The sequence below is a fragment of the Lepidochelys olivacea genome (assembly GCF_965140295.1).
Source record: "Lepidochelys olivacea isolate rLepOli2 genome assembly, chromosome: 14".
NCBI lineage: Eukaryota > Metazoa > Chordata > Testudines > Cheloniidae > Lepidochelys > Lepidochelys olivacea.
The window spans coordinates 35971798-35985930 of record NC_140424.1 but is presented as its reverse complement, the minus strand read 5'-3'; the positions used below and the strand labels follow the sequence as shown (position 1 = coordinate 35985930).

Below are 14133 nucleotides of genomic sequence, written 5' to 3'. Positions count from 1 at the left end.
AGATAGATGATGGCTTTTTAAATTTGCCTTCTACATTTTGAACTTTTTTGAAACAATCAGGTCAAATTTGCAAGCTTTCCTCTGCAACCAACAGGCCAAGAAACTAAGCAGCCGTGAATAAATCTATGTTGGAAATTGGAAGGTTTTCTGTGTCTGTGTACATGTGTTTGATGCTTCCGCAACAGAGCTCATAAATAAATATATACTAACCATCAGAGAAGTGAAGTTCTGGAACAGCCTCTCAAGTCATTGTGGGGGCAAACAACCTAATTAATACTAAAATGGAGCTTGATAAATTAATGAATGGGATTATATGATGGGATTGCCTGCGAGAGCAGGGGGACTGGATTTCTCACTAGCCCAGAATGGCCCTTCCAGTCCTGTGTTCCTGTATTTTTATAACTGAAAGCTGAGACTTTCGTGGAATAACATGAATTCAGGAGCTGGGGCTTTCGGAAATGCACCAAAGATTGCAAACCTCATGATGCAATTGTGGGAGTTGGCAACATTATAAAATAGTTGTTAAAAACAAAGGAAAGATTCTGGTTTAACCAGGTTCTTTTAATACTGACGGGATAAATAATGTAGTATGTTAACCTTTTATTGTAACTTTGCCTTAATAAAAAGGTTTTTTTGGTTTTGTTTTTAAAAGGAAAACAGTTAAATAATCTTACTAAAAACCCTTTACTTTCTTCAGGGTGATTTTATCCCTTTAGAGTCCAGGGACACAGTGATTTTGTGTGTGTTTCTGTGTCTGTGTACATGTGTTCGATGCTTCCGCAACAGAGCTCATAAATAAATATATACTAAATAACAGAAATGCCAACTCTCTGGATTTTAATCACCACTCTTGTGATATTAGGGATTTTCCTTAAAGTTCCAGCTCCTGGACTCCTGTGATCATGGGAAAAATCTCTGCTTTCACTTAGAAAAGGGGGTATGTTTCTTTTAAAAACAAACAAACATAAAAGCCCTCTAAACCACACCAAAACAACAACACCCATGCCAAAGAAACCAGGAAAACAGAACTCCTTAAAGGTTCCAAAAAGTAGAAAGCAAACAAAAGGAACTTCGGGGGACCTTTTAAAACCTCACCCTTTTAAAGTCCATCTTGTGATTTTCCTGTGGTTTAGCTCGTGATTTTTCCTGTGGCAACACTGGGTTCATAAAATCCCATTAACCCTTAACGGCCCCTCACTGGGTATGTGATACAGCAGAAGGGAAGTTCTCGGTCACGCCTTCCCTCATCACGAGGCAGGCAAGAGGACTCCGGAGCTGGGGTTGCAGCGAGGGCGAGGAACCAGGCTGAGCTTTCTCTGCTCTCTGCTGGGGGTTTGCTGGACCAGGCAAGAGCTGGAGGGTCACTGAGCTGCAGAAAGAGCCGCCTCCCCCGGCGAGAGGCTCGCTGAGCTGGGTGGGCCTCACTCAGCATCTTTATTAGTTCGCCCCCCCAGCCTGGCCCAGGGCGGCTCCATCCAGTGCGTGTTGCAGCTCGGCTTGGTATTGAGCGGAACAGGAAGGGGCTGGGGCTGGGGTGGATGCTGGGGGGAGCGAGGAGAGGCTCTGCGGCTCCTGGATGGGACTCGATGCTTGTGAGCCCGGGCTGAGCCGCTGCTGCTCCCCAGCGGGGTCTGTGCGGGGAGCGAGCCGCATTCACCCCGCTCTGTGCCAGCCGGGGGGCGGGACTTTCTGCGGTGGGTGGAACCAGCCCCTGGGGCAGCCCCGGGCTCCGCCGACACCAGCCCCTGAGCCGGAGCCTGCAGGTGAGGGGGGAGACCCGGGGGAAGGGCCGGGGCCGGGCAGGAAAGTGACTCTGCACCGACGGCCCCTCCTCGCCCCAGCTCTGCTCCCGGGGGGGCGGGGGTCTGCGAGTCCCGGAGCTGCTGCTGCCCCCCCCCGCCCCCCCGGCTCTGCCCCCCTGGGCGCCGGCAGGAGCCGGGCCAGCGCCGGGGGAGCGAACGGGCCGGGACCCGGCCAGGGACCGAGTCTCCCAGCCGAGGGGAGGGGAGAGGGGGCAGGAGGGAGACGGGGGAGAGCAGGGGCAGCAGAATCTGGAAGGTCCCTCTGCAGGGATGGAGCTGGGGGGGAATCGGGGCGTGAAGTGGACTCCAGTCCCATCTGAAACCTCCCCACTCCCCTTTCCCCCCTGTCAGGCCGCAGAACAACATCCACGTTTCACTCCGGATCATCCCGTCCTCCTGCGGGCCAGGGCAGGGAAATGGCTGGAGCGGAGCCGGCTCAGGTAGGGGGATTTCTCAGGGAGCTGCTGTGGGTTTGTCCTGTAGAGAGAGGGGCAGGAAATACACAGGGTAGGGTTGGGGCAGGGAATTTTTATTTACAAGGGGTGTGATGGACCCTGTTCATGCCTGTTACTGGGAAGCAGGAATCTCCCCTCTTGGGTGGAATGAGACCTGACCCTGGGACAAACTGGGGCCAGAACTGCCACATTTGGAGCAGCACCTTTGGGTGACTTTTTGTGGTTGGGAGCGTGCGTACCAAAGGAGCTGTTTCTGATTTGGCCTCTCTCCCTCTAATAATAATACTTTAAAGCTCCTCCTTCCACCCCAGGCTTTCACCTACCTGGGAGCTAGGCTGGTCTTGTTATCCACCTTGTACTGATGAGGAAACTGAAGGACGGGGATGTGATGTAACTTTGCAGCCCTGTTGCCCTGTTCTAACCACTAGGCCACACCCCTGATTCCCACGTCGTCTCTGCACTGCTGTTCCCGTAATGCGGATGGGATGACGGCCATGCGTATACGAAGTCGGAAGGGCCGGCAGGTCAAGACAAGGCTGGATTTGATCTTGCAGCATCAGAAGCATTTTCCACAGCCGCAGCTCTCTGATCTGACTGTCCTTACATTGCAAAACAATTGCCAGGAGCTGGGACTGGACGACAGGGGATGGATCACTCAATAGTTGCCTTGTTCTGTTCATTCCCTCTGAGGCATTGGCACCGGCTGGAAGACAGAAGACTGGGCTAGATGGACCATTGGTCTGACCCAGGATGGCCATTCTTATGTCCGGAGCAGCAAGGAAGAGGCAAATCTGGGTGTGATGACAGGGCAGGTGTGCATGGAGCAGTCTGGAATGAGGGACCAGTTGGGATGCAAATCTAACTGGGGGGGGTTATGGGAACTGTCAGGACATAATGTGTTGGGGAATGGAGCAGACACACCAGTCTGGGTCCCCAGTGGCTGAGCTGGTGGGATTGGGGCTGAGGCAGCAAGTGCTGAGTGGCGAATGCCTGTTGTTTCAGGGACCGGTGACCTTCAAGGAGGTGGCTTTGTACTTCACTGACCCCGGTCAGAGGGCCCTCTACAGGGACGCCATGCAGGAGAACCATGCGAACGGGACCTCACAGGGTAAGGGAGGGTGTGTTTTCCCATCGTTTGTTAGAAACTGTATAGTCCCTGACGTGCCTTGTGCAGCTGCAGCTCTGGGATCGGCCTAGGTCTCCAAGATTTCTGGGATGAGGCCAGAACCTCCATGCCTCCTCCCATGGGACAAGAGATTTGGAAATAGAATGATCTAAATCCTGTCTCCACCTCCTGGGCTTTCAAAGGGGCAGAGGGAGATTTCCCCAAGGGGTCCATGAATTTGGTCCATGAATGTTCCCCCTCCAGCCAAATCCCAGAACATTCTTGCCGTAAATTTTTAGGACAGTTTAACCAACCAGGGTCTTTGCCACTCTGCTGTCTTGTGAACAGGATCTCCGATTCCAAAACCCGACTCTGTCTCCCAGCGACAACACGAGGAAGAGCCGTGGGTCCCGGATCTCCAAGGCTCTAGAAAAAGGGAGAACCCAAGAGGAGACTGCCCAGGTGAGAAATCCATGAAACTGACACAGACGTCATCGGTGAGTGAAGGAGACAGCTGGGATTCCCACAAAGGCCCCATGAGCACCCCCAGTTCTGCCTCATCCCCCCCCTGCCCCAGTCAGGATTGTCCGCAGCGGGGGTCATATCCTCATGGCAGACACCGCTCGTGGCTTCCCACCCGCCTTGACCGACAGCTGGCAGAACCTCCCTCTGGGCTGAGTGTTCAGTGGGATGCAGAGATAGAATTGCTCCTCCTCAAGGGAAGGGCTTGACTCCTGATTTTTCAGTCTTCCCAGCAGTTATTTTGGTTTATTTTCTCCCCTTTGCCATTCCCCTCTCTGAGATTTCCTTTCTCCCCAGCGCAGGGAATTGACTCTTGTCCAGATCACCCCACTCGCCTCGGGGAAGTATTCAGGACCCGCAAAGACTCCCTGTTGCGCAAGGGCCCGCGCCCCAGGGAGAGACTGAACACGTGCAAAGACTGTGGGAAGAGCTTCCGTCGGCGGTCCAACCTCCTGGCCCATCAGAGGACCCACGGGGGCAAGAGACCCCACCCGTGCGCCGACTGCGGCAAAACCTTTGGCGCCTTCTCCAACCTCCTGCGGCACCAGCGTGGGCATGCCGGCGAGAAGCCCTACAACTGTCCCGACTGCGGGAAAGGCTTCGGGCACAGCTCGGCCTTGGTCACCCACCGGCGGATCCACACCGGAGAGAGACCCTACGCCTGCGGGGACTGCGGGAAGCGCTTCAACGTGGTCTCCAACCTGGTGCGTCACCAGCGGGGCCACACGGGCGAAAAGCCCTACAAGTGCCCCGACTGCGGGCGGCTCTGCAGCCAGCGCTCCCACCTGGTCACCCACCGGCGGCTGCACACCGGCGAGCGTCCCTACGCCTGCCCGGAGTGCGGGAAGTGCTTCAACGTCAGCTCGGACCTCATCAAGCACCGGCGCGTCCACACCGGGGAGCGGCCCTACGCCTGCAGCGACTGCGGGAAACGCTTCAGCGGCAGCTCCAACCTGCTGACCCACCAGCGGCTGCACACGGGGGAGCGGCCCTACAAGTGCCCCGACTGCGGGAAGGGCTTCGCCATCAGCTCCAAGCTGATCGCCCACCAGCGGGTCCACACCGGCGAGCGGCCCGACAGCTGCGCCGACTGCGGGAAGGGCTTCAGCGACCGGCCCCACCTGGCCCGGCACCAGAGCGCCTCCCGGCGCGAAAAGCGCTACACGTGCTCCGACTGCGGGAAGGGCTTTGCCACCAGCTCCTACCTCCTCACCCACCGGCGGAGCCACACCGGCGAGACCCCCTTCATCTGCGGCGACTGCGGGAAGAGCTTCGCTGTGGTCTCCAACTTGGTGCGGCACCGGCGTATCCACACGGGAGAGAAGCCCTTCCGGTGCGGGGAGTGCGGCCGGCAGTACAGCCAGAGAGCCCACCTCACCACCCACCAGAGGGTGCACACCGGGGAGCGGCCCTACGTCTGCCTGGACTGCGGGAAAGGCTTCAACGTCAACTCCTCCCTCACCAAGCACCGCCGGACCCACACCGGCGAGAAACCCTACGTCTGCCCCGACTGCGGGAAACGCTTCAGCCAGAGCTCCAATGTGATCACCCACCGCAGGCTGCACCACGGGGGGCATGGTGGTGCCGCGGCTAGGGCCAGCCAGCGGGAGTGATCCCCCGCCAGCCTCTCTGGGGCCAGGACATGGGCAGCAGCTGACTCCTGGGCTTTGTCAGATAGAGCCTTTTGCTGCTGCAGATCCGGCTGTCTGGAGACCCCGCGCCTCCTGCTCTTCCGATGGGGAGGCTGGAGAGAGAGACACACACACCCGTCTCCTCCAGGGGAGGGTGGAGTAAGAACCCCCTCCCTCACTTCCACCAGTGCTTCCGTCACCCTGGAGTGGACGACTCCTCTGTTCCCCACGGCACCTGGCCGCTCAGCGCCCTGAGGTTGGGGGAGCAGAGACCTTCTCTCCGGACACCTTTGTTTAGTTTCCTGGTTCCGTGTCCGGGTCACTTCCGGTCCCACGCAAATAAAAAAGTTCCCTCCCTGAAACTTCCTTGTGCTTTCTTGAGAAGCTGGTGGAGCTTGTCTGGAGCCCTGCGTGTCTGGGAGGGGTGGGATTACAGAGCCCTGCGTGCTGGGGAGCGGGGTGGGGGGAATTACAGAGCCCTCCTCTTGAGTGCTGGGGAATTAGGGAGGACGTGCTCAGTGGGTGAAGATTATTCCCAGAGTCGGAGGCCAGAAGGGACCATTGTGATCATCTAGTCTGACCTCCTGTGTAACACAGGCCATAGGACTTCCCTGGAATGGTGCCCGTTTGAACCAGAAAAAATATTCCATCTTGATTGAAAGATTTTCAGTGACGGAGACTCCGCCATCACCCTCGGTAAGTTGTTCCGATGGTGAATTACTCGCACTGTTAAAACGTGTGCTTATTTCCCGTCTGAATTTGTCTAGCTTCAACTTCCAGCCACCAGCATGCAGGCAGAGCCGTCCCTAGGGTATGGCCAATTGGGGCGACTGCCCTGGGCCCCGCCCTTCGTGAGGAGGTGGGTGCCCGGCGCGGAGGTGAGGCGGGCGGGCGAGAGGGGTCAGGAGGCGAACAGGGAGTCGAGCGGCGGGCGGGGGGGAAAGGAGAAGCCCCCCTACTAACCTCCCCCTGCCCATCGGTGGGCCCTGCTGATCAGCGCTTCCCTCTCCCTATCAGCACCTGCCGCCGATCAGCTGTTTTGCAGCATCTGGCACTGGTGGGGAGGGGAGAGGCGCAAGGGTGCAGCGCGCTTGGGGGAAGGGGTGGAACTGGATAGGGAAGAGGCGGGGCTGGAAGGGTCAGGGGTGGAAAGACGTGGAGCAGGGATGGGAAGAAGCAGGGCTGGGTGGGGCCCTGGGAGAAGGGGTGAAGTGGGGGCAGGAGCTGGGGGGAGCACCCCCCAGCAGATAAGTGCCGACTTGCTATGTCCCGGGCCCCGCACCCTGCTCGGGATGGCCCTGCCTGCGGGGAGATGGGTTATGAGGGGAATTAGGAAGTTGCAGGAGAAGAAACACAGGGCTAGAGCCTCTGCTGGCGGACAGGGGTACTGCTCTACTGGAGGGGTTGGGGCAGCACTAGTTGATGATGATACTGAGTTCTTCTATAGGGCTATTCATCCAGGGGTCTCAAAGTGATGGAGGCGAATGCCATTGTCGCCCTGTTACAGATGGGGAAGTAACTTGCCTGGGGTCACCGGCCAAGCTGGGGATTTGGGAAGGAGGAGCCTGGGAACTACAGACCAGTCAGTCTGACTTTGATCCCTGGGAAGCTACTAGACCAGGGGTGCCCAAACTGTGGCTCGCGAGCCCCATGTGGCTCTTTTACAGTTCAGGTGCAGCTCATGGAGCCCCCCCACCCCCCAATCTCTGCCTACCAGACTGCGGGGTGCGGGGGAGCTTAGGGCTTCTGCCTTTTGGCAGGGCTAGGGGCTTCTGTCAGAGATGACTGGTGGCTGCTGAAAACTGTGGGGGGGCACAATTTAAAGGTTTGCCCCCCGCAACAGCTTGAGTCATGCCCCCCAAGCACACCCCCTCTTATCCTCAGCAGTCCCTCCTACAGCTCCCAGGTGTTTGCTCTGCGTGGAGAGGCAGCAGCAAACACCTGGGAGCTGCAGGAAGGGGTCGCTGCTTTAGCTCCCCGAGGAGAGGCAGCAGCAAAAGCAATGGCTCTCCCTGCAGCTCCCAGATGTTGGCCGCTGTCTCTCCCCACAGCCGCAGCTCCCAGCTTGCCAGCTCCAGCAGCTGCCATGCAAGGAGGTGGTCAGGCAGCACCATGTGACTGAGCAGGGCCTGCAAATCCTGGCAAAAATCTGGGGGGGGCACGTGACCCTGTGTGCCCCCCTCCCCATGCGTCACTTCAGGATTCTGTCCAGCAGGAAGGAAGGTCTCGGGACTTCAGTCCCACAGGGCACACCTGCTAGGGCTTGGAACTTCAGCAGGAGCAGGGCTTCAGCCCTGAGCCCTGGCAGGCATCTCCCATAGGGCTGAGGACTGAGATCCCCCTACCTGCAAGGCTGAAGCCCCGAGCCTCGGCAGTCACGCCCTGGCTCTTGAACTTCTGAGGATTGTCATATGCGTCTTGGAGGGTCAGTAAGTTTGGCCACCCCTGTAATAGAGCAATGTATAACATTCAATTTGCAAATACCTGGAGGATGAAGGGGTAATCACAAGGAGCCAGCATGGATTTACTAAGAACAAATCATGCCAAACCAGCTTGATTTCCTTTTTTGACAGAGTAACTGGTTTGGTGGATGCAGGAATGTGGTGGACATAATTTACCTGGACTTCAGCAAGGCTTCTGACACAGTCCCTCTGCACACTTTGATAAGTAAGCTGGAGAAATGCTGGCTTGGCAGAACTACCATTAAGTGGATATGTAATTGGTTAAACAACTGCAGACAAAGGGTAATTATTAATTGAATGATGTCAGATTGGAGGAAGGTCTCGAGTGGGGTTCCATAGGGATCTGTTCCGTGTACAGTGTTGTTTAACATCTTCATTAACGACCTGGATGTAGGACTAGAGAGCGTGCTGATCAAATTTGCAGATGACACATTTTGGAGAATAGAGCTAAAGTTCAGAGGGATCTTGATAAATAGGAGAACTGGGCTATAGCCCACAAAACAAAATTCAAGAAAGGCAAATGTAAAGTCCTGCACTTACGAAGAAGCACCATAGGCACAGATACAGAACGGGGGCTAACTGGCTTGGCAGCAGCACTGCTGAGAAAGACCTGGGAGTTATGTTGGATCAGAGCCTCAATGTGAGTCAGCAACGCGATGCTGTTGCAAAAAGAGCAAATGCAACTTTAGGTTGCATTAACAGAGGCATAGCATGCAAGTCGCAGGAGGTGATAGTACCACTCTATTTGGCTCTGGTTAGGCCTCAGCTGGAGTGCTGTGCCAAATTTTGGTCACCAGTGTATAGAAAAGATGTGGAGAAACTGGAAAGGATCCAGAGGCAAGCGACAAAGATGATCAAAGGGATGGAATGCAGCCATCGGAGCCAGGGCCCGCTCCAGGCACCAGCGTTCCAAGCAGCTGCGTGGGGCAGCAGTGCAAAAGGGGCCATGGCGGCAATTCAGCGGCAGCTTCTCCCTTTTGCCATCAGCGGCGGCAGTTTTTTTCACTGCTTGGCCTGGCAAAAACTGTAGAGCCGGCCCTGATCTGAACAAAGGCTGAAGGAACTGGGTATGTTTAGTTTGGAAAAGAGGAGATTAAGGAGGGGACCTGACAGCAGTCTTCAAAGGCTGCCATAAAAAAGATGGAGAACCATTGCTCTCTCTTGCCACAGAGGAGTTCAAGCTACAGCATAGCAGATTTAGATTAAATCTCAGGAAAAACTTCCTAACTCTAAGAACAATAGGCCCATTGAACAGATGCCTCAGGAGGTTGTGGAAGCTTCATAGAATACCAGGATTGGAAGGGACCTCAGGAGGTCATCTAGTCCAACCCTCTGCTCAAAGCAGGGCCAATCCCCAATTTTTGGCCCAGATCCCTAAATGGCCCCCTCAAGGATTGAGCTCCCAACCCTGGGTTAGCAGGCCAAGGCTCAAACCACTGAGCTATCCCTCCCCCCAGGCTGGAGACTGCAGGGGCCAGTGACCTTTGAGGAGGTGGCTGTGTATTTTATGAAGGAAGAGTGGGCTCTGCTGGACCCTGCTCAGAGAGCTCTCTACTGCATGACGTCTCTGGAGAACTATGAGACTGTGACCTCGCTGGAGTTTCCAGTTTCTAAACCTGATGTGATCTCCCAGCTGGAACAAGGGGGCGATCCATGGGTCCCAGACCTCCAGGGCTCAGAGGAACAAGAGATCCTGAGAGGTGCCTGCACAGATGGTGGGATGGTGAGTGAGAATGAGGAACAGAATCCTCAGCAGAAGGATGCTGAGCATGTGGACCTACATGGGGTATTGTTGCAAAGATCCAAATGGCATGTGTCCAGGAGTCATGAGCAGTGAAAAAGTTGTGAGAGACAGCACAGGCCAGAGGGGCAGCAGGGAAACCAGCCAGAAGAGAAAGTGGGTAAAATCCATTGATAGTCAGGGAACTCGCAAGGACCTCAAGGGAACCACAGGCCAGCTTCTTCACTGGAGGTTTTCGAAAGGAGGCTAGAGAGCCACCCATCTTGGATGGTTTAGACACAACAAACCCTGCATCTTGGCACGGGGTTAGACAAGATGATTTTTGTGGACACTTCTAATCCTATGGTTCTGTGATTCTACGAATTGAACCCTCGGCCCAGGCCAGTGCCCTCTCCGTTAGGCAATTAGCGCCCCTTATAATGCACCTCTTTTGCATTATTCCCCAAAGGGCTAAATGCCCCCCAGGTTGAGGATCTCATCCCTGGCAGAATAGTGCAGAACCACTTCAGTGAACAAGCCTGTGACTTTTGAAATGTATTCTCTTTGGCTGTGTTCATTGTCACTTTTTCCCTCAACCAGATTGATCACCTGTGACAGGGAAACTTAGAAGCAACTTTCTAAGGCCTTGTCTACGCAGGGAAGTTATTCCAAATAAGCTAGGGTATGGATGTAAAGCACAAGAGCTATTCTACAATAATTCCCTGTGCGGATGCTTTTATACCATATCAAGAGTGACTTTTTGTGGTTTAGTTTAATCTACTTCCAAAATCATTTGGCAATAGCTGTTCCAGTCTCTTTCCCTATGTAGACAAGCCCTTGGTCAACGACGACTATTTGAGGAAACCAGAGTGGTGATCACAGCCCAGATGCTGGGTGAAGCTAGGCACAGGTCTCTGGAGTGAGACATGGCTGGAGTATCCCTCTCCATGGATAGAGAAGGGAGGGGAGTCCCTCCCATCTGCCTTTTGTGCCTGGGATGATCTTGTTCCTCCCCTGCCATGAAGCAAAGGACTTAGAAGCTGGGGCTGCAGCAAGAAGGCGGAGCCGAACGGGGTCTCTGTTCCTCCGCCTGCCGAGTCAGAGAGCAGTACCAATCAGGCTGGAGTAGGCTACTGCTGTCTCCTGACCCCAGAGACAGGCAGCCGGTGACCGAATGCCCCCTGGCATTCCTGAGAACTGCAAAAGCTCTGGGGATGGGACGGGCGTTTGTTTATTTGTAAGGTCTATTCACACAGTGGAGTATCTGATGCACAACCAGGTTGGATCTCTGCCGGAAGCTCTTCCCGCAGCCCAGGCAGGGAGAGGGTCTCTTGCCTGTGTGGACTCGTCGGTGCGTCAAGAGGGACGAGCTGCAGCTAAAGCTCTTCCCGCACGTGGAGCAGGCGTAGGGTTTCCTCTCCCATGTGCAGCCTGCGATGGCTGGCGAGCGCCAAGCTGCTGCAGAAACTTTTCTCGCAGTCGGGGCACTTGTAAGGCCTCTCGCCCGCGTGGGTTCTCCGGTTCTGGACGAGAGCGGAACCGTGGCTGAAGCTTTTCCTGCAGTCAGCGCAGCTATAGGGTTTTTCCCCTGTCTGCATCCTCCGGTGCCTGATAAGGCGTGAGTTGCAACTAAAGCTTTTCCCACACTCAGCGCACGGGTGGGGTCTCTCTCCCACCAGGCTGCTCGGCTGGGTTATGTTTTTGTTGAGTTCCTCCAAACCGCCCACATCATGAGTGGATTTATCCTGACTCATCCCCAGCTGGTGTTCTTGCAGCCTTTCTGATCCACACTGAGGTTCACAGACTTTTCCCTGCTCACAACTCTGTGAAAAGTTCCCTTCGGTTTTTACTGATGGCATCCCATGCAATTCCCCCTGTTCCAGGTTTAGGGACACATTCCCGTCTGATTTTATTGACACTGTCCCATAAGGCTCCCCTGGCTCAGGGCCTTCCTGCTGAGAATTCTCCTCCTTGTTCTCAGCCACCGTCAAGTCACTTGCAGGGACAGAGAGAAACCCCAAATGCGAGTCATTCCATGTGCCGGGGAGGCAGGGGATCTCAGAGAAGGGCATACCTCAAAACAAAACCAACTGTTCACCTACAAGAGAGGAGAGGACCAGTTCTGCCTCTGCATCCATCTGAACACTCAGGAGGAAGGGAGCTAAGGCCAGGTGTCAGTCAGCCGGGGCAGGAAGCCATGAGTAACGTCTGACGTGAGGATACAACACCGGCTGGGGACAGCTCTGACCTGGGTGAGATGAGGCAGAACTGGGGGGAGCTCAGGAGGCCTTTGTGGGAATCCCAACTTTTTACTTCCTTTGTCAATGGGTCATTTTAACCAATTCCTCACCTGTACAGGTACCCCCTGGACTCTCCCTTTTCTCTGAGCTCTGGAGGTCTGGGATGCATGGGTCTTCCCCTCGCTCCAGCTGGGAGATCATGTTGGGCTTAGAAATCAGACGCCCTGCTCAGCGGAAAGAAAATATGCATGATCAGGGGGAAGTATATCTCCTGATAATATGCCCTATGTAGAACGCTCTATTATTTTGATTCAGCCTCCTTCTGTATTGGGGGTGGGGAGGGAGGAGGAATACATGGGAAGGTGGTAATACTCGGGGTGAGAAACGTTTGCATGTGTAAGGGCGAGTGTTGTTCCTCTTGTAGGGGATTCAGGAATCTTCAGACATGGGCTGACACAGTCTTGGTGCTGAGCCCTTTGTCTGGTTCTAAACCTCCAAAGCCTCTCTATGGATAGGGTGAAGTCCAGGCAGGAAGGGACCAGGGAGTCTGTGTGAATGCAAAGTTCTGTACAGCCCTTCTGCCTCCTTGGGGGAGGGATGCAAAGTTTCTGAATTTCCTGGGAAGAGGGTGTGGGAGTGAGTTTCTCTCACAAGGGTTCTGGGGAATAAAGGGTTGATACTCCCCTGCCCTTAAATCTAAGGGACCAACAGCAGTTAAAAGAAGATCAGAGTAGATAGGGAGAAGTCACTGATTTGGGTGCCTGTCATCACAGATCCTGATATTACGGGGTGTTGCTACGTTTCATTGTCATGACATGATGGGATGCAGCAAGGAAAAGAGAGGGGGGCTCCCACAAACCCAGGAGAGGGGCGGAAGAAAGGAGAGATCCTTCGGGGCCTGGAGGAGAGGATGGGAAAATGTGACTCCCCACATTTTCACTTAAACCCTGAGGACCAGGAAAGAACCCCAAGCAGAAGCAGATGCTGGCACTCCAGAGACTCCACAGCAGCTAGTCACAGAGGGGACAGGCATCCTTACATAGTGAGGTCACTGTCCCCTAATTCTCCTGCATGACATCCCTATAGAGGGCTCTCTGACTGGGGTCCAGCAGAGCCCTCTGCCCCTCAGTGAGGTACACAACCACCTTCTCGAAGGTCACCAGCCCCTGGAACAACGATGGCAAAGAAAAAAGGTGAAAGAAATTTAACTGGTGCGATTATCAGTGCCCGACACAGGAGCTCTGAGATGCATGAACTGCTCCATTCATCCCAAATGGCATGTTGACCACAGACTCCAAGGTCGACACATTAGATGGCCACACTGTTAACTATTTCAGCTGCGAGTCAAAGCCCATAAGGAAAGCAAGGACAATCATAGCATGAAGATCTGCACTATCTACTGCAAAAGGCACATAAATTGGCCACCACAATTTGGTAGAGTTCCCTCCGAACCTGTATTTTCCAGGAGCCCAGCATCACAGAACGGGGTGCAGGAAGAGATGGGGCCGGCTAGATGATCAGTTCTTGTGAGAGAGAATATCTGATTTTTTGAGTACAAATTATTGGGGAGGGAGGGAAAAATATCACTCACCAAAGGAAATAATATATTTAAGATCCGCCCTGGCAAAAGGGGCCCAAGCATGTGGCCCAGAAGTGGGTGAAGGGAAACAGTTTCCTGAACAAAGGGGCGGCCATAGACTTTCTGTCTAATGTGACTTATTGGAGACGAAGGAAAAGCCAGAAGAACCCCTCATGCGAGGGGCAGAAGGACATGCGGCAGTCTACCGCAGCCCTGAAAACAATACGCCCGATGATCTTGGCACATGGACAGAGTTCGTAGAGATATAAAGGTTCGCCCCAGCTCCAAGCTTGACAGCAAACAAGGAGAGTAGCATGGCACCTTGCTAACCTTGTCAGCTTGCACCGAGTCAAACTTGCCAGGCAGCCCACATTCTCTCTCTCTCTCTCCATCACTGCCCTGGGTGCTCTCAACTTTTCCAGACTACTGTACCCCTTTCTTGCATACCCCCAAGTTTCACCGCACTTAAAAATGACTTGCTTACAAAATCAGACATAAAAATACAAAAGTGTCACAGCCACACTGTTACTGAAAAATTGCTGTGGTTGTTGTTACAATATAATTACAAAATAAATCGATTGGAATATAAATATTGTACGTACATTGCCATGTACAGC

General features: G+C 54.3%; 2 protein-coding genes across 13 annotated transcripts in view; one reads left to right on the top strand and one right to left on the bottom strand.

Moving 5' to 3' along the window:
- LOC311530554 (uncharacterized protein) overlaps window positions 1–14133 on the bottom strand; it is a 37486-nt gene that overhangs the window by 21483 nt on the left and 1870 nt on the right. For 4 of the 6 annotated variants that reach the window (XM_084647315.1, XM_084647317.1, XM_084647320.1 and 1 more), the window contains exon 1: window positions 2581–2719. The exons of 1 other annotated variant lie outside the window; for it this stretch is intronic. The gene's annotated coding sequence lies outside the window, so the exon portion shown is untranslated. Of the gene's footprint in view, window positions 1–1095; window positions 1232–2580; window positions 2720–14133 lie in introns of those variants that run through there. One more of the 6 variants, XM_084647313.1, reaches the window with a different exon arrangement.
- On the top strand, window positions 1258–5877 carry LOC311530552 (uncharacterized protein). Of its 7 annotated transcripts, none has more exons than XM_084647307.1 (5): window positions 1258–1346; window positions 2154–2242; window positions 3260–3365; window positions 3711–3824; window positions 4182–5877. In XM_084647307.1, exons 2-5 carry the CDS (start codon window positions 2219–2221, stop codon window positions 5495–5497), a joined length of 1560 nt encoding a protein of 519 aa, XP_084503433.1. In that variant the 5' UTR covers window positions 1258–1346; window positions 2154–2218; the 3' UTR covers window positions 5498–5877. The 7 variants fall into 7 exon arrangements, with proteins under 7 accessions (XP_084503433.1, XP_084503432.1, XP_084503431.1 ...); XM_084647306.1 differs by having other exon boundaries at window positions 1286–1414; XM_084647305.1 differs by lacking the exon at window positions 1258–1346 and adding an exon at window positions 1415–1478.